General features: G+C 43.4%; 1 protein-coding gene across 8 annotated transcripts in view; it reads right to left on the bottom strand.

Annotated features, from left to right (window-relative positions):
* Positions 1–20,840, bottom strand: part of plcl1 (phospholipase C like 1) — a 135,170-nt gene that overhangs the window by 12,093 nt on the left and 102,237 nt on the right. For all 8 annotated transcript variants that reach the window (XM_061841679.1, XM_061841678.1, XM_061841680.1 and 5 more), the window contains 2 exons: positions 16,247–17,354; positions 14,314–14,490 (listed from right to left, as the gene is read on the bottom strand). In XM_061841679.1, coding sequence (XP_061697663.1) covers positions 14,314–14,490; positions 16,247–17,354 — 1,285 coding nt within the window. The remainder of the gene's footprint in view (positions 1–14,313; positions 14,491–16,246; positions 17,355–20,840) is intronic.

Here is a 20,840-nt window from a genome sequence, read left to right as displayed (position 1 = left end):
TTTATCAGAGCATAAAGGATATGTATCAATGAATCTTGCCAAACTCAATTGTGACCAAAAGTCAAATGTATGCCAGAATGCTTTAAAAAAAAAAAAAAAAGAAAAAGGTTTGGGATATATATACACAGTACCTGCAAGAAATTAATACAATATGGAATTGCATCTATCACAGTGACTCACATTTGAAAAATGTACGGGTGTGGTCAGTCATGCTCGCAGATAAAGTTGCGGGTGTGATTAAGGATGGAATCTCAAGACCTTAAAATAACATACTGGATTAATATAACATAACTGTAAATTAACAATCAAATTAACAAATACATAACTAAAATAGAAAACCAAAATTTCAAACTCAAATGATAATTTCTAATTTCAACTGATATTAGTAGAACATGATATAAAACAGTATTTACAAATTTTTATTCATGAAAATTCTTGATCTGACAAACTTTATCTGAAGAAAAATTAAATGCACTGGCCTGTCAAGGAATAAACACGAACGGTCAATACCCACAATATTTTGAAAATTGCTTTATAACTATCAGAGAGCCTTCTTCAGACTTTTCTTCTGACTTTTTTTCAACAACTCTCGCCAATTTCCAGAGTTCCTCGTCAGCGTGCTCTTCCGAGCCTCGTGATCAGGTACCCAAGTCCGGCTGCGTAAGAGGGGACATCGTCTAACGCTTCCGAAGAAAGACTTTGGATGTTCTGCGGCTCTGTGCTTCACGGAGACTTGGCTTTGTGGATGATTGCCCGACGTTGCTATCACGCTGCTCGGTCTCAACCTCCATCGTGCTGATGTGTTGTCAAGCTAACGAGCTTAATCGATACTCTTTTCAGTAGGCCAACAATACAGTTAAGATCCCTTTTTGTTAGTCAATTGAAAGATTCAAGAATTTTGTGAAATACTGGATTTGTTTATTCTTATGTCTTTCTGCCGTTGTCATCAAATTTTAAACAAATAAACGCTTTGCTTGTGGTGAACTAATATACAGGTTTTACTTTTTAAAAAAAAGGAATAAATGGAGTTTGCCTCGATATTAAAAAAGTTATATTCCACCTTTCATCTTCCATGTTAGCATACAGGTAAGTGCCCAGATATATATTTTTTTTATAAATGTTGTATTTTTTATAGTTAGGTTGTTGTAGCGAACGAAAATTGCTGCAGTGTGTGCTGAGCTCTGTAACGTCCGTGCACCATTCCGCGTTGATATAAAAGCAAATTCCACCACGTTTCGTTTTCCGTGTTAGCATACAGGTAAGTGCTCCTCCTTCGCGATTTTTGTCACATAGAGTTAAAGATCAAGGGCAAAATACTGCGCCTTTGTGATGCAACGCTGAGTCCTATAATGTGTGTACGCCAGGTAGCCTTGGGCTTGATGTGCTGTCGGTTGCATCTTCAATAAATGCAGTTAGAAACATAATGTCGTCCACCTTGCGTATGTATGAGTAACGGAGCTCAGGGATCAAAAATGGCTGTCGCTCGAAGCAGCACAACGGGTGACGTCACGTGAAAACAATCCATTGGCGCTAGTGGCAAAAAGCTAGCAATTCATTGTAACAATTCCTGTCAGCAATCGTGATGTATTGTTATAATCTAGCGTTATTTAGGTCGGTATCTATTGTCAATCCATTGTTGAAAGCGACCAATAGCTCTATATCTTCCTAAAGCATTTATCCGTACATCCATCCATATATTATCTACCGCTTTTCCAGGTCGGGTCGCGGGGGAAGTAGCTTCAGCAAGGATACCCAGACTTCCCTTTCCCCAGCCACTTCTTCCAGCTCTTCGGGAGGGATCTCAAAACGTTCCCAAGCCAGCCGAGACACATAGTCTCTCCAGCGTGTCCTGGCCCCAAGATACTTGAACTCCTCCACTTGGGGAAGGATCTCAACCCCGACCTGGAGAGGGCATGCCACCCTTTTCTGACTGAGGACCATATTCTCGGATTTGGAGGTGCTGATTCTCATCCAAGCCGCTTCACACCCAGCTGCGAATGGCTCCAGTGAGAGGTGGAGATCACAGCTTGATGAAGCCAACAGAACCTCATCATCTGCAAAGAGCAGAGATGCGATGCTGAGGCCACCAAACCGGACACCCTCTACGCCTCGATGTGGCTAGAAATTCTGTCCATAATAGTTATGAACAAAATTGGTGACAAAGGGCAGCCTTGGCGGGGTTCAACTCTCATTGGAAATGAGTCTGACTTATTGCCGGCAATGCAGACCAAACTCTGACAGCAGTCATAAAGGGACCGGACAGCTCATATAAGGGGGTTTTGTACCCCATACTCCTGGAGAACCCCCCACAGGACTTCGCGTGGGACACGGTCAAGTGCCTTCTCCAAGTGCACAAAACACATGTAGACTGGTTTAGCGAACTCAACCAAGGGTGTAGAGTTGGTCCGCTGTTCCACGGCCAGGACAAAAACCACATTGGTCTTCCTGAATTTGAGACTCGACTTCCCGACGGACCCTCCTCTCCAGTACCCCTGAATAGACCTTACCAGGGAGGCTGAGGAGTGTGATCCCTCTATAGTTGGAACACACCCTCCGGTCACCCTTCTTGAAAAGGGGGACCACCACCCCAGTCTTCCAATCCAGAGGCACTCTCCCCGATGTCCACGCAATGTTGCAGAGGCCTGTCAACCAGGACAGCCCCACAACATCCAGAGCCTTTAGGAACTCCAAGCGAACCTCATCCACCCCTGGGGCCCTACCACCAAGAAGCTTTTTAACCACCTTGGTGACCTCAACCCAGAGACAGAAAAGCCTACCTCAAAGCACCCAGACTCAGCTTCCTCACAGCATGTTGGTGCAATTGAGGAGGTCTTCCAATTATTGTCCCCGCGCCCTGTGCCCACTATAAACAGTGTTGACGGTGCACTGCTTCCCCCTCCTGAGACGCCGGACACTGGATCAGTATTTCCTCAAAGTCGTTCTAAAGTCGTTCTCAATTGCCTCACCGAACTCCTCCCATGCCTGGGTATGTGCCTCAGCGACCACCGATGCCACATTCCACTTGGCTGGTACCTACAGTGAAGGAAATAAGTATTTGAACGCCCTGCTTTATTGTAAGTTCTCCCACTTAGAAATCATGGAGGGGTCTGAAATTTTCATCGTAGGTGCATGTCCACTGTGAGAGAGATAATCTAAAAAGAAAAAATCCAGAAATCAAAATGTATGATTTTTTTAAAAATTATTTATTTTTGTGGTACAGCTGCAAAAAGGTATTTGAACACCTGAGAAAACCAATGTTAATATTTGGTACAGTAGCCTTTGTTTGCAATTACAGAGGTCAAATGTTACCTGGAGTTGTTCACCAGGTTTGGACACACTGCAGGAGGGATTTTGGCCCACTACTCCACACACATCTTCCCGAGATGGTCGTTGAGAAAAACGGAGTTTCAGGTCTCTCTGAAGATTTTCTATTGGGTTTAGGTCTGGGGACTTGCCAGGCCATGGCAGAACCTTGATATGCTTCTTACAGAGCCACGTTTTGGTTTTCCTGGCTCTGTTCTTTGGATCATTGTCATGTTGAAAGACCCAGCCACGACCCATCTTCAATGCTCTGACTGAGGGAAAGAGGTTGTTCTCCAAAATCTCACAATACATGGCCGCGGTCATCCTCTCCTTCATACAGTGCAGTCGTCCTGTACCATGTGCAGGAAAACACCCCCAAAGCATGATGCTACCACCCCCATGCTTCACAGTAGGGATGGTGGTCTTGGGATTGAACTCATCATTCGTCTTCCTTGAAACACGGTTAGTGGAATTATCTGATCACAAAAGTTTCTCCCATGACTCCTCTGTATCATCCAAATGGTCATTGGCAAATTTAAGACGGGCCTTGACATGTGCTAGTTTAAGCAGACGAACCTTCCGTGCCATGCATGATTTAGAACCATAACGTCTTAGTGTATTACCAACACTCACCTTGGAAACGGTGGTTCCAGCTCTTTTCATTTCATTAACCAAGTCCTGTTGTGTAGTCTTGGACTGATTCCTCACCTTTCTAAGGATCATGGAGACCTCACGAGGTGTTATCTTGCATTGATAGAGATTGAGGGTCATTTTCAACTTCTTCCATTTTCTAATGATTGCTCCAACAGTGGACCATTTTTCACCAAGCTGCTTGGGAATTTCTCCGTAGCCCTTTCAGCCATGTGGAGTTGTATAATTTTGTCTCTGGTGTCTTTGGACAGCTCTTTGGTCTTGGCCATGTTACAAGTTTGAGTCTTTCCGATTATATGGGGTGGACAGGTGTCTTTATGGTCCTAACGACCTCACACAGGTGCATCTGATTCACGATAATACATGGAGCGGAGGTGGACTTTTAAAGGCAGACTAACAGGTCTTTGAGGGTTCAGAATTCCAATTGAAAGACAGGTGTTCAAATACTTATTTTCCGCTGTATCACAGAAATAAATCGTTGAAAAAAAATCATACATTGTGATTCTGGATTTTTCTTTTATTATTATTATTATTATCTCTCTCACAGTGGACATGCAACTACAATGAAAATTTCAGACCCCTCCATGATTTCTAAGTGGGAGAACTTGCAATATAACAGGGTGTTCAAATACTTATTTTCTTCACTGTATCAGCTTCCTCGGGGGTCCCACGGGCCAGAAATGCCCGATAGGACTTCTTCTTCAGCTTGACAGCATCCCTCACTGTTGGTGTCCACCAAGGTGTTTGTGGGTTGCTGCCACGATAGGCACTGCCACCTTACAGCCACTTCTCCAGTCGGCCGCCTCAGCAATGGAAGCGCGGAACATTGTCCACTCGGACTCAATGTCCCCCGCCCCCTTCGGGATGTGAGCAAAGTTCTTTCGGAGGTGGGAGTTGACGTTCCTTCTGACAGGGTAATCTGCCAGCCGTTCCCAGCAGACCTTCACAACACGTTTGGGCTTGCCACGTCGGACTGGCATCTTCCCCCACCATCGGAGCCAACTCACCACCAGGTGGTGATCAGTTGACAGCTCCGCCCCTTTCTTCACCCAAGTCTCCAAGATATGCAGTCGCAAGTCCAATGACACGACCACAAAGTCGATCATTGAACTGCAACCTAAGGTGTCCTGGTGCCAGGTGGACATGTGAACACCCTTATGCCTGAACATTGTGTTTGTTAGGGACAATCTGTGATGAGCACAGAAGTTCAGTAACAACACCACTCGAGTTCTGATCAGGGTGGCTGTTCTTCCCAATCACACCCTTCCAGGTTAGACATTAACATTAACCACGTGGGCATTGAATTCTCCCAGCAGAATGATGGAGTCACAAAGGTGGGGGGGGGGGTTCTCCAGCACTCTCTCTAAGGACTCCAAAAAGGGTGGGTACTCTGCACTGCTGTTTAGTGCATGAGCACAAACAACAATCAGGATCCATCCCCTTACCTGCAAGTGAAGGGAGACTACTCTCTCATCCACCGGGGTAAACCCGAACGTAAAGGCACCGAGCCGGGGAGCAATAAGCGCATCGCCGCAACTGCAGTAAATAGGACGCTGTCTTGCTAGTGCGCTCGACTTATTGGCCACACCTGAATCAAGCGATGAGGGGGGTCGTACGTCTTTTTTTTTGAGGGGGGGGGGTCACATGATCCACCAAAACTTTCTCATGGTTGACGCACTGAGCACCCCTGGTGTAACTGAATTTCCTTTTCCATGGCTCATGATGTTGATAACCTTCGACATAAGTGCGCTCGCAATACATGAAGCAGCTCAGAACATCTGCTTTTGGCATCACTTGCTTACATGCTCAGTACGATTAACTTGCATTTCTTGTTTCCAGATGAATACTGATTGTTTAGGAGCAGGCTTGTTTTGTTAACAACATTTATGAAATAAACACGTAAATTAATGTCAAGATCTATTTTTACTACTCGTAATAAATTTTATACGCGTGATTTTTCGTGCTCGACTGTGCAGATTTGTGAGTGTGATGGCGCGTATATTGTTTTACATCTTTCAGGCTTTAATTATTTTGATAAGTTGGAAGGCCTTGATAAAAAAAAAAAAAAAATGAACGGGCTGCAATTATTACCCTGAGGAGCTCCATGAAAATTTGTCTGGTTCATCGAACCTTTGGAGTGTTGGAGTGCTTGTTGTGTAAATCATGTGAATGACATACTTGCATATTGTAATACAGTATATAGAATTATAGACAAAAGTTTGGCGTCGCAAACTCAGTTATGTACAGTAGTATACGATATGCAGGCAAAAGTATTGGGGCACGTTTCACCTATGTACAGGATGTGAAAACTGAAGAAAATATGATGCGAAATGAATGGATTCCCACCTTTGTTAATTTCTACTTGATAAGGTTCTACATTGATAGAAAATGGAAGGAAACGTGTTTGGTTTGATCATTACTATGGATAGATGTAAATAAAATGTATCCATCCATCCATCCATTTTCCAAAGTGTTTATTCCTTACTAGGGTTGGGGGGTGTGCTGGAGCCTGTCCCACCTATCTTTGAGTGAGACCCTGAACTGGTCGGAATAGAGAAACAAACAACCATTCGCACTCATGTTCAATTTAGAGTCTTCACATAAACTACCTTGCCTGTTTGGGGAATGTGGGAGGAAACCGAAGTACCCATAATAAAAAAACATGAAGGCACAAGGAAAAGATGACAACTTTGTTCCACTCCAGTAAAAAATTATCTTATTTCATCTTATTTTAGTTGAGGGTTATATTTTTGTTTTTAAGAGATTTTACACTTGGGCTTTTTAGAAGATGAACGTCAGTGTGAAATTTTTTTTTATCATTTGTGAGGTCATGTGCTTGTTCTTCCAATTCCAACTCATCCAAGCGTGTCTTTGGAACTCCTCATTGTGCACAGGGAACAGAAAAAGGGCCTTACCCAAGCCTTGCGGAAGACTTGACAGTTTTAACTGTACTTTATTGTTGTGTCCCAATACATTTGTTTACAAAAACCATGGACAAAAGGATCCAGTTGTTCCCAAACAATCGGAGGAACAAGAGATAAGGTTAGACCAGGTGCGAGACAAGGTGCACACAGATTCATTTACATTATCCAAACAATCTGATGAGCAAATGACAAATGGAATGTCCCACACCTCTTCCTGCCCCATTGGAGCCATCCATACTTCAGAATCTCCCCTCGATGACTACAACAACCATACAATCCATAGTAGATGTTGCTCCCCCTCTCCCAGCCTGAATGCAATGTTGGGTCTGATGGATAGGATGAAGACTATTGTCAACGATGGAGTCCAGCCCATACCACGCCAAGATCTTCCTCCCATCCCCTCGCGCCTGAAACCACCGTCCACTAAGCAAAAGGCCCCTCCTCCACCCATGAAGACTATCTGTAAATCTGACTGATATTTACCGGGTCTTTTCCAGAATAACTCAGACCCCTATGGAAATCAGGCATTTTTCATCCCTGTAATTACAAGGGGCAGAAAACTGGTCAAAAAGATATGGCACCAAAAAAGTAGAACTTCCAAATGAGTGAGGATAAAATGTCGAACCATTCTCTCCAGCCATCTCTGCGAGACTAGCTCTTTTTAAATATCAGGTCACTGGGTAACAAATAAACGTTGATCAATGACATTATTACAACCTATGGTCTGGACATTTTGTTATTAAATGAAATGTGGTTAACAGAAAGTAGCGGTAATACCATTTTAAATGAGGCAACACCAGCAGAATTTAATTTTATGGACAAGTGTCCAAGAGGGAAAAAAAGGTGGTGGTATTGCTGCTATTTTTAAATCATTATTTCAATGTAAAGAAATTATACTGGGTGATTTTAGCTTTTTGGAATATCTGTGTTTTTTTAGTTAAAGGGGAAATCCAAGCTCCGAGCTTTGGCAGCAGGCCTTTAGCCGAGCTTCTAGGCAGTGCAGGCCCTTATCCCCATACACCGAAGCTTGGCTAAAGGCCTCCACCACCGCCAAAGCTCGGCTAACGGCCTCCCTAGACGTCGAAGCTAGGCTTCAGAGCTTACTCGTCAGACTCCGTGTCATTCCCGTCCGAAGAAACATCTGTGGCTGCCAGCCCGGAACTCTTGGGGGCCTTTGTTAACGCACTTATGTCCCATAGGCCTTAAGCCTAGCTTTGGCGTCCGGGGCTAACGGCCTCCGCCGCCTGGAAGCTCAGCTCGCGGCCCGCCGCCAGAGCTCGCTCATCAGACTCCGCGTCATTGCCGTCTGTAGAAGCATCCGAATATTCAACATTAATTACAGCCACAGGTTCAAATCTATATGGAAGTATTCCTCTGTCTTCTCGATCAACTGATATTGCTATTTCTTCATCAGAAGAGGATAAATACGAGAAATCGGCACTGGGCATAAATGGTGTCCCATGTAATCGACCCTTTGTTGCGGCATGGTACAAGTCACATCTGCGCACGTCGGTCATGTGACTCGCGAAAATGGCAGCGCCCCTGAAAATTTGTAATTGTTGATAAAAATCTTCTCAAAACACTATTAAGGATTTTACATCATATTGCCAAAATAGGGTACATATTACATGACCTATTGCATACACTGTTCATGCAAAGCACTGGATTTCCCCTTTAAGGGTGACCGAAAGGTTATCATTTTCATGATTTATAGACCAAGATACTGTGGAAAATTTACGGAGGATTTTTCAGAACTGCTGTCAGTTATTTGTACAACTATTTTGTCATAACAAGGGACTTTAACATTCATGTTGACAATAACGTGGAAAAAACATCCAAAGAACTTTCTGCAATACTAGACACATTTGACCTCTCACATATTAAGAGTCCAACTCACACTCAAGCTCACACCTTAGACCTGGTCGTTTCTAAGGATGTTGAAATTCTGTCGAATGACATTAAGGATACAGCTATTTCTGACCATTTTTGTGTAATTACAGATTCTTCCAAAAGTTCATACAACGTCTATCTCTATTAGGAAAAGGTACATAAATGAGAGTACTGCCACTAAGTTTATGGAGACTGTGGCTGTGCCACAGACTGTGAATGCTGAGACAACTAATGAACTTTTGGACAATTTCACCTTGAAAATCACAAATGCCATAAATGCTGTCGCTACTGTTAAAACTAAGATCATCCTGAGGTGACCTAGAACACCATGGTGGAGCACAATAATGGTCAAGAGATCTAAATTGGAGTATAGGAAAGCGGAACGCAAGTAGTGAAAAAACTAAACAGACACTGTCTTTGTAATTTTAACAAAGAGTTAGAGCTAGACAGGAACACTTTTCTGAAATCATCAGTAAGAACCTCAACAATACTCATGCTCTGTTTGCTGTTGTTGACAAGCTTACAACACCCCACCCCCCACCCTCAAATCAGATAGATCCAGAACTCGTAACAGCTGACAAATGCAATGAGTTTCCCTGTTATTTTAGTGAAAAAATACAATCAATCAGGTCAAATGTAATCAAAAAGATGATGGAATGATCTTACATATGAAGCCACCCAGAGAAAACTCTATTAACTTGTCAGAATTCGATGCAGTTCACCAAAAAACTGTAGAGAAAACTGTTCAGCAGTTGAAACCATCAATGAGCTGTCTTGACTCAATACCATCTGACTTTTTCAAAACTATTGTGAAGTCAGTGCTATCTGATTTGCAGCAAATAATCAATTGCTCACTTCAGTCTGGCGAGTTTCCCAAAGCTCTCAAAGTAGCTGCTGTTAAGCCTCTTCTAAAAAACAGAGCACTGGATGATTCCATGTTAGCAAGCTATAGACCCATCTCAAATCTCCTGTTCATAGCCAAGATTCTTGAGAAAGTTATTTTTAATCAACACATCAATTTCTTGAATTTAAATGGACTTTTTGACAAATTTCAATCAGGTTTCCAAACTCCTCACAGTACAGAATCTGCTCTTTATCAAAGTGCTGAATGATATAAGGTTGAATACTGACTCAGGAAAGGTGTAAATTTCGGTCTTGTTGCATCTCAGCGTAGCTTTTCATACAGTAGATCACAATATACCGCTAAACAGGTTGGAAACATGTTGAGGACTAAATGGAACGGTCCTTAAATGGTTTAGGTCCTACCTAAAAGAAAGGAGCTACTTTGTGACCATTGGAGGTGCTCGGTCTCACCGAATTGCAATGACCTACTGTTTGGGGTCCCTCAAGGGTCAGTTCTTTGACCTCTCCTGTTTACCCTGTATATGCTACCCTTGGGTCAAATTCTTTAAAACTTTAATTTTGACTGCCAGAGCTATGCAGATGACACACAGTTATATTTAGCAGTGTCTCCAGATGACTCCAGTTCAATTGAGGTGTAATTGAGGCCACTGTCTAATCAGATAAATAGCTGGATGAGCCAAAATTTTCTTCACCTAAATCACAACAAAACTGACACAATTGTTTTTGGCAATAAAGAAAAGATAATTTTCTCTTAGTAAACACCTGAACTCTCTATCTTTAAAAATCAAAAAAAGACAAAGTCCGAAATCTTGCTGTTCTGATTGATTCCAACCTGACTTTCAACAATCATATCAAATCAATCACAAAAACTGCCTTCTACCATCTGACAACATATCTAGAGTGAAGTCTTGTATGTGTCAAGCAGACCAGGAAAAGCTCATCCATGCTTTTAGCTCAAGTAGACTTGACTACTGTAATGGTCTTCTGACTCCACTCCCCAAAAAGAGTATTAAACAGCTGCACCTCATTCAGAATGCTGCAAGTCGCGTTCTGACCAAAACAAAGCAGTCAGAGCATATAACGCCAATCCTAAAGTCCTTGCACTGACTCCCAGTCAGCTTTTGAATAGATTATAAAGTTCTGCTACTGGTCTATAAATCACTAAATGGTTTAGTCCAGAATACATGAAAGAAATGCTTACGGAATACAATTCCAGTAGAGCACTGAGATCAACAGACTCAGGTCAAATAGTGGAGCCCAGAGTCCAAAGCAAACATGGTGAAGCAGCATTTAGCTATTATGCTGCACACAAATGGAATAAGAGGTGAGGTCAGCCCCAAGTGTGAATGTTTTTAAGTCTAGCTTGAAAACTCTTTTTTTTTCTCATGCTTTTTAGAATCTTTCCACTTTTTGATCATATTACTTGTACTGTTTGCAGTTTTAATTGTCTTTTTTTAATATTGTGTTTGTCATTTTTATTGTTTTTATCCTGTTTTAAATGTTTTATCTCTTTGTTTTCAAATGTCTTCAGTCATGTAAAGCACATTGAGTTATCTTGTGTATGAAATGCGCTATACAAATAAATTTGCTTTGCTTTGCTTTGCTATGTTGTACCTCTGGATTGAGCTTCAAGTGGGAGAAAAAAAATGAAAAAAGAAAGAAAAGCCTCATTGAGGGTTTACAATGTGATCATGTCATCACAAAATTGAGCCAAAGAAAGGATAAAACAGAGTTCTCTGTTATAAGCTGTCGAGGCACAGCATCGACTTTAATTACACGCTACAATAAAAAGCACAATCCCGCTGCACCGCAGAGGGGCTTGCAATATTAAATTTCACACATTTCAGAGGAAGCCTTAGCGCTAATAAGGCAGTGGGAGAACCTGCAGAAAAGTCGCGGAACAGCAAGCATGCCATGTGACGCTATTGCTTGCATGGATGAAGATGCGTAAGCAACAATTCGGAGGTGTGATGACAGATAGAAATACAAGTCATTATTATTATCCAAAAAAAAAAGACCTAGACTTCTATTATTATTACATTATAGGATACAGTATATACTATATATATGGTCTTAATAATGTAATACTATTGTAACACAGCTTTTCCGTGATGCTGTTTGTATTCAAAATTGTTCTAATTTTAAAATACATTTTTCCAAATAAGAAAAGATAGTGTAGCGGCACGGTGGATCAGGTGGAAAGTGGCCTCATAGTTCTGAGGTCCAGGGTTCAATCCCGGACCTGCCTGTGTGGAGTTTGCTTGTTCTCCCCCTGCCTACGTGGGTTTTCTCAGGGCACTCCTGTGTTCTCCCACATCCCAAAATCATGCAACATTAATTGGAGACTCTAAATTCCCCCAAGGTGTGATTGTGAGTGTTGCCCGTCTCCATGTGCGCTGCGATTGGCTGGCAACCAGTTCAGGGTTTACCCTGCCTCCAGCCCGTTGACAGTTGGGATATGCTCTAGCAGTCCCCGTGACCCTTGTGAGGATAAGCAGCTAAGAAAATGGATGGATGGAAGGAGCCAAATCAGAGACACGAAAGTCAATTGACTGCTCGTGTCACGCAGTGTGACTTCTCAGCAAGTAACAGAATTATGCCAGCGTCTGTTTTAAAAATCCTTAAATCCTCTCCAATTAAGTAGTTGAGTCTATTTTTGTACAGGTGGAAAGCTGATCAACATGAGCCTCTTTTATGCTTTAATTTTCAACATTTGACTCTTTTCTAGTGCTGCAATAATTCATATACTGTAAACTCAATGAATGCCTTTTTTTATTGTAATATTAATTATTATATCCATCAATCCATTTTCTGAGTCGCTTATCCTCACAGGGGTTGCGGGAGTGCTAGAGCCAGTCCCAGGCTTTCATCGGGCAGGAGGTGGGGTACTCCCTGAACTGGCTGCCAGCCAATCGCAGGGCACATGGAGACAGACAACAGTTGCACTCACAATCACACCTAGGGGCAATTTAGATTCACCAATTAATGTTAATGTTTTGGGGATGTTGGAGGAAACCGAAGTACCCAAAGAAAACCTATGTAGGCATGGGGAGAACATGCAAACTCCACAAAGGCAGAGCCAGGTAAATGGCTGACTACACCCTGAAATGATTGCCAGTCAGTCACAGGGCTCATATAGACACGGGCAATCATTCACACTCACATTCACTGAACCCAAATAGCCTACACCAAAGTAAGGCTGTCATGGTCCTGCCGGCCCCAGCCCTGGCTGTGCATGTCCCCCACACACCTGCGTTGATTAGGAGGCGCACAACTGCGCCTCATCACTGATAATGAACCCCAGTACTTATACGACTCAGCGGACGGTCTGGCTCTGCCAGATCGTTGCCATCCATGCCTCGTTCCAGCACTTCCTTGCTTCTGATCCTGAATCCTGATGTATCGACCTCTGCCTGTCCTCCGACCAACCCAGTAAGTTTAACGTCCTTGATACTGCTGCTCTCGCTGACTGACCTCCCGGCTTAACGAAAAAAGACCTTCTTGTAACTGCCTCTGCGTCTCCGGAGTACTGCATTTGAGTTTGAGTTTGCATGCTCTTCCCATGCCTGTGTGGGTTTTCTCCAGGGACTCCGGTTTCCTCCCACATCCCAAAAACACACAACATTAATTGGACCATAAATTGGTTGCCAGCTAAATTGCCCCCAGGTGTGATTGTGAGCGTGAGTGTTGTCTGTCTCTATGTGCCCTGAAATTAGCTGGCAATCAATTCAGGGTGTACCCTGCCTCCTGCCTGTTGACAGTTTGGAAAGGCTCCAGCACTCCTGTGACCCTCGTGAAGATAACCGGCTAAGAAAATGGATAGTTGGATGGATGGATGGATATATTGTTGAGAGGGAAAAAATCTGTATTGTAATGAGTTTTTTCCAAAGCAAAAAGAGATTTTTTTTATCCAGTGGATGTAAAAATCTACTGGAACGTACTGCATGAGCTGAACCAAGCAAGTGCTGACTTTCTCTCTACTCGTCATATAGCCATCAATTTTCTGAGCTGCTTATCCTCACGAGGGTCGCGGGAGTTCTGGAGCCAATCCCAGCCATCTTTGGGCAGTAGGTGGGGTATACCCTGAAATGGATGCTAGCCAATCACAGGGCACATAGAAACGAACGACCATTCGCAGTCACTGTGAGGCCAACACCTTACAGCTGGATGGATGGATGGATGCACTGCACACTGGAAAATTCTGTTGGAAATCCTCACTCATTCTGTCAGCTTTTAACAAACACATCTTCCTGATTGGCAGCACTGTGGTGCGACTGGTTAGAGTGTTATCCTCACAGTTCTGAAGAACGGGGTTCAAATCCCCGCCTGTGTGAAGTTTGGATGTTCTTCCTGTGCCTGTGTGGGTTGTCTCTGTGCACTCCGGTTTCCTCCCACATCCCAAAAACATGCATTAATTGGAACCTCTAAATTGCTCTTAGGTGTGATTGTGAGTGCGAAGCGTTGTTTGTTATGTGACCTGTGATTGGCTGGCAAGCAGTTCAGAGTGTACCCCACCAAGCCACCCGAAGATGGCTGGAGTAGGCTTCAGTACTCTCACGACCCTTTGGAGGATAAGTAGCTCGGAAAAATTATGTATGGCTGTTTCAGATTTTCATTAAAGTATTAAAATGTAGTCTGATATAGAACAGCACATTTTGTAGAAAGTATCATTGTGTCTTACTTGGAATTCAAAGGTCTCGTCAAAGAGCGGGTCATCGTGGTTCTGTAAAGCAGTGCGTGTGCGCTGTTCTGCACAGTCGGCAGGTACTCCGTGTAGTTCCAGGACCACGTATGGGTCAATGACCTCTCCCTTGGCACCCGATCCCTGAGGTTTCGGTAGGTTGTGTGCACTAATGACCTGTGTAGCAGAACACATGATTTGAAAAGCACCTGGGATAATGGCACGTTAGAAAACATGATATTTTCTCAAATTGTGGCCGGCCATTAAATAAACATTGTGCCTCATTAAACACTGGATGTGTCTTAAGACAAACAATCCTGAGATCCAATGCATGTTTCATCATACCAAAAGAGTTTAGACAGTCAGTTTGAGGATTATCACTTCCTGTTCCTAAATGTCTGTGCAACAGTGCACAAAGCAAGATTCATAGAGACAAGGATGAGATAATATTGTTTGCATTAACTTGAGTGGCCTGCACAGAATCCTGCCCTCAACCTAATTGAACGCCTTTGGGTTACTTTCAAGTGGACAGTGAGTTAGGGCTCTTCATCCAACTCAGTGTGTGATCTCAAATATGCTCGTGGAGGCATGGTCAAAAAATTCCATAAACTCAGTTCTAAACCATGTTGAAAGTCTTCTTACATGAGTTGCAGCTGTTATAGCTGCAAACAATAGACTAACATCATGATAAACAATCTGGATTTAGAATGGGATAGTACTTAAGATCACGTGAGTCAAGGCAGGTGAGTGACACATTTATTGTATCTTAAAACCAGTTGTCCCGTTATTTTTACTGATTTTAGCTATTTGCTAGGTATGTGACTTAACTAGCCCAAATAGGTTGCCAATTTCTAACATAACTTCATTGTGCAGTTATGTATCAAGCCCTCCCTACAACCTGAAAAATGCATCTTCCTGAAGTGGTTTGTGTAATTCGGGTGAGTGTCTCTGTTATGGTGATAAAAGTAGCCTGCTAATAGCAGCTAGGCGAATATGTACTAGCCACTAGCCACCTCATGGACTGCATCGTGGTCATTTAGTATGTCAGCCTCTCTAAGGAGTGCGAGTTTCACCACATAACAAAGAAATGGGAATGTTAACTGTTTATTAACCATAACCACAGCGGCACACGTAATTCACCTAGTAGATGACCGCAAACATGAGCAGCACACAAAGTACAAGTGAACAATTTGGTACGTTCTTTTAAAATCAATCTTCTGTGTGGTATAAGTGTCAATGAAAATCTTACATTATCTAAATCTATATGGTTCCAGTAGACTCTGGCATATGATCAATCAATTATGTTGTGTCCTTTAATATTTATGTTGATGGTAGCTTGGCCACTTAATTGTTCATCCCAGTATCCATCCATCCATTTCCTATATACTCATTATGGTCACCAATGAGCTACAGTTTATCCTATCTACAGTAACTTTGAGCAAGAGGTAAGTGGCGAGACAAGCCACGGACTGATCGCCAGCCAAATGTATAACCATCCATTTACACTCACACAAGGTCAATTTAGAGTCTATAATCAACATTACATGCATACTTTTGGAATCTAGGAGGAATTCAGAGGAGAAAAGCACCACAACCAGAGGCAGAACATGCAAACTCCACACAATAAGATTTAAATCCCTAACTTCAGATATACTAACCGGTCATCCATGGTGGTGCTGCTCCGCCCAATAATAGACTTGAATTTAACATGGTTACCACCCCATCCAATTTTACCCTACCCCAAACTTCTAATTAGATGCCTACCCCCATCTGAAGTTAAGTAAATAAACAAATGTGGATGGCCACTACTTGGGGAAATATGAATATATGATATACGTGTGTGTGTGTGTATATATATATATATATATATATTATATATATATGTATGTATGTGTGTGTGTGTGTTTTTAAAAAATACATAATGGAAAGAAACCTTAATGCGAAGAGTTTGCGGCGGTACACCAGGCACGCAGCCATGTGTATGGGCACTGAAATACGACACCTCGTCCCTCATGACAGCAGGTCGGAGGACGTAACCACACCCTCCGTTTTGAGAGAAGCGACCCTTGTGAAGGTCCAGCATGGCACCGGGGGTCTGCTGGTTTAAGGCCACGAGCTGCACGCCCCCTTTCCAGTATCCCTGCGGGTTGGGGTTACTGGAGTCCAGGCGCACTGAGCTGGGCCGCACCCTTGTTAAAGTGCGCTTGGTGAACATGACAAGGTCTTCTGGGCTCTCTGTTGTCAGACGGCCGGCCTCCCCCTCACCCAGGGAGCACAATGTCCAATAGGGTGTCTCATTGACCAAGAGAGTGCAAGGAGACCTAGGATTGCTGGGTGGGGAGTGCTGCTTGTGAAAGGCTCGCTGGGCGTAAAAGTGGCGGCTGTCTGTCCGAGCAATGGCCACGAGGTCCGACAGCTCCTTGTGTAGGCGGAGTTTCCTAGGTTGAGAGGGTGGCGGTACCACCAAGACCACACCCAGATCCTCCTCACCCGGAATGGTCATTCGGCGCCCCGCCAAAGGACCCCCTCCTCCTATCTCTTCTTCCTCCTCTGACACTTCCCCATCGGATCCTTCGTTGTCTGGAGGGAGCTTCTTGCCCACTATTAGAACACGTCCCTTCAGTTGCTCAGGCGAGGGTAAAGTGGTGGCTCGCCCCCCCAAGCTAACCGGCAGGGACTCTGGAGTGTAAAGCCTTGACCCAAGTACCCTCTTCATGTGCTGTGCCATGGTGCGCTGCTGGGCAGGGGAGCAGCGCTGGCACAAGTACACCAGGAGTGGGTACCGTGAAGTCAGGAAGGCATACTTGTTGACCACCTCCAAAGCAGAGCGCATGGTCACGGGTGCATGGTGGTGGTAGTGCTCATGATGGTGGCAAGGGATGTCCAAACCATAGTCAACTCCAAGTAGAGGCTCCCCCTCTGGGCCGTCGGTTACGCCAAGCTCCAGGCACCGACAGCCAGACTGAAGGGCCTTGATCAGCCCACCTAGGTCCGCTCTGCCATGTACCTGATCATCCAGAAGGTAGGACCGGTATGAGGTGCTGAGGAAACAATTGGAATCAGAATAAGTGAATAGTCGTTTTCAAATTATTACAGTAGAATCCCCGTAGTTGTACAATTTGTAATCACACAAAACCTTCAGCATTTCAAGCTAGACCTAAACGTTTTTTTTCATTGTTTTTATGTAGCCTTTATGGGTACAGTAAAAATTTCGACAAGGGGTGTCGGGTGAACAACTATAATGCTATAATCGAAAATGCACATTTTTCAGGTTTGGGATTTTTTTTTTTTTTTTAACCTATCCCTGTTGCTAATTTTGTTATTCTGCTCAGGCCAAACCAATAAAAGTCATACTTTGGTACAATCTATTGGCATTTTTGTGCCGAGGAAGTAGAAGCAAGTTGAGAAATTTCATGTCGAGAAGGGTTGTACTCTTCCCCCATGCTCTCACAAATACTCACAATTACAAAATGTTTTAGTCTCAGGCTTAAATTGCTTGTGGATTTTTCGCTATTCTCTGAGATCATATCGCTCACAAATAAAAAAAAACACTGTAGGCACAGGAAGTTACAGTAAAGAAAATAAGTATTTGAACACCCTGCTATAGTGCATGTTCTCCCACTTAGAAATCATGGAGGGGTCTGAAATTTTCATGGTAGGTCCATGTCCACTGTGAGAGAGATAAAATAAAAGAAACTCCACAAATCACAATGTATGATTTTTTAACAATGTATTTGTGTGATACAGCTACAGTATTTGAACACCTGAGAAAACCAATGTTAATATTTAGTACAGTAGCCTTTGTTTGCAATTACAGAGGTCAAACGTTTCCTGTAGTTGTTCCCCAGGTTTGCACACACTGCAGGAGGGATTTTGGCCCACTCCTCCACACCAATTTTCTCTAGATCGGACAGGTTACTGGGCTGTCGCTGGGAAACATGGAGTTTCAGCTCCCTCCAAAGATTTTCTATTGTGTTTAGGTCTGGTGACTGGCTAGGCCACTCCAGAACCTTGATATACCTTTTAAGGAGCCACTCCTTGGTTTTCCCTGCTGTGTGCTTCGGGTTCATTGGCATGTTGAAAGACTTCAACAATTTTCAATGCTCTGACTGAGCGAAAGAGGTTGTTCTCCAAAATCTCACAATACATGACAGCGGTCATCCTTTCCTTAATACCGTGCAGTCGTCCTGTCTCATGTGCAGAAAAACACCCCCAAAGCATGATGCTACCACCCCCATGCTTCACAGTAGGGATGGTGTTCTTGGGATGGAACTCATCATTTGTCTTCCTATAAACACAGTTCGTGGAATTTTGACCAAAAATTTCCATTTTGGTCTCATCTGATCACAAAACTTTCTCCCATGACTCCTCTGTATCATCCAAATGGTCATTGGCAAACTTAAGACGGACCTTGACGTGCTGGTTTAAGCAAGGGAACCTTCCGTGCCATGCACGATATCGTCTTAGTGTATTACCAACATTCACCTTGGAAATGGTGGTCCCAGCTCTTTTCAGGTCATTGACCAAGTCCTGTCGTGTAGTCCTGGGCTGATTCCTCACCTTTCTAAGGATCATTGAGACCCCACGAGGTGATATCTTGCATGGGGCTCCACTTCGATTGAGATTGACCGTCATATTTAGCTTCTTCCATTTTCTAATAATTGCTCCACAGTGGACCTTTTTTCACCAAGCTGCTTGGGAATTTCACCTTAGCCCTTTCCAGCCGTGTAGAGTTGTACAAATTTGTCTTTGTTTTTGGACAGCCCTTTGGTCTTGGTCATGTGACAAGTTTGAGTCTTACTGATTGTATGGGGTGGACAGGTGTCTTTATGGAGCTACCCACCTCACACAGGTGCATCTGATTCAGGATAATACATGGAGTGGAGGTGGATTTTTAAAAGAAGCACTAACAGGTCTTTGAGGGTCAGAATTGTAGCTGATAGAGAGGTGTTCAAATACTTATTTGCAGCTGTAGCACACAAATCGTTAAAAAAAAAATCATACATCATGATTTCTGTATTTTCCTTTTTCGATTATCTCTCTCATAGTAGACATGCACCTACGATGAAAATTTCAGACCCCTCCATGATTTCTAAGTGGGAGAACTTGCAATATAGAAGGGTGTTCAAATACTTATTTTCTTCACTGTACATGAAGTTAAATTATTTCATTGTGGAGAATTAATTTCAAATGAAGCAATATATCAGACTCTGGCATCACAATATGCATCGTCATTTCTTAAGAATATTCCACACTGGTGTTCTTGAATGACAGTGAATAATCTCAATTTTTACTCAGACATTACCACCTTTTAACAGCATTACAATAGCGACGTTTGATGTTGGAACAAATAATCAACATACATTTTGCATTATTTTTATATTTGACGTTCCATCCAGGCAGCATGGTGAATCAACTGGAAAGTGTTGGCCTGTGTGGAGTTTGCATGTTCTCGCCGTGCCTGCATAGGTTTTCACCGGTCACTCCAGTTTCTTCTCACATCCCAAAAACATTATTTGGACATTATTTGTCCCTAGGTGTGATTGTGAGTGGAGCTGTTTGTCTAGATGTGCTCTGCAATTGGCTGGCAACCAGTTCGGGGTGTACCCCGCCTCCTCCCGTTGAGAGTTGGAATAGGATCCAGCACTTGCCGTGACCCTCGTAAGGATAAGCGACTAAGAAAATGGATGGATGGAAGTTCCATCCATTATCCTCCGATTATCCGCGGTCAGGTCGCTGGGGCAGCAGCCTCTGCAGAGAAGCCCAGACTTCCCTTTTCTCACCCACCTCCAAATCCTCTGAGGGGATCACAAGGGGCTCCCAGGCCAACCATGACAGTCTCTCCACTCTCCTCTCAGTGGGACGTACAAAATTTGGAGGGATTCTTTTCTGACTGGTTCTTTTTCAGAGTGAAGACCATGGTCTCAGATTTGGAGATGCTGATTCTCATCCCAGTCGCTTCACATTTGGCAGGGAACCGCTCCAGTGAGAGTTGGAGATGGTGGCTTGATGAAGCCAACAGAACTACATAATGTGCAAAACTCCTTCTGACGGGATTCCGATAGAGGTTCCCAGTAGACCCTCATCATATGTTTGGGCCTGCCAGGTCTGACTGGTATCTTATGTCACCATCAAAGCCAGCTCACAACCAGGTGGTGATCATTTGGCAGCCCGCCCCCCTCTTCTTCATCCAAGTGTCCAAGACATGTGGCCATAAGCCAATGACAAAACCACAAAGTCGATCATCGAACTGCAACATGGGGTGTCCTGGTCCCAAGTGGACAGTGTAGACAGTGGACATCTGTATGATTGAACATGGTGCTCGTTATGGACAATCTGTGGTGAGAAAGTAATTACCCCCTTGTTAAATTGGGAATTATTTGCGGCTAATCATAATTTGTGGTTAATTTTCAGTGATCACACCTAGGCCAAATTACGTGCAGACCTTTTAAATCAAGAAATCACCTAAACAGAATCTGTCCCATCAAAATCAAATTGGACAAAAGATCTGCGAACGGCTCATCTGA

The sequence above is a fragment of the Syngnathoides biaculeatus genome, chromosome 14 (assembly GCF_019802595.1).
Source record: "Syngnathoides biaculeatus isolate LvHL_M chromosome 14, ASM1980259v1, whole genome shotgun sequence".
NCBI classification, from domain to species: domain Eukaryota; kingdom Metazoa; phylum Chordata; class Actinopteri; order Syngnathiformes; family Syngnathidae; genus Syngnathoides; species Syngnathoides biaculeatus.
This window is presented reverse-complemented; position numbering and strand designations above follow the sequence as displayed.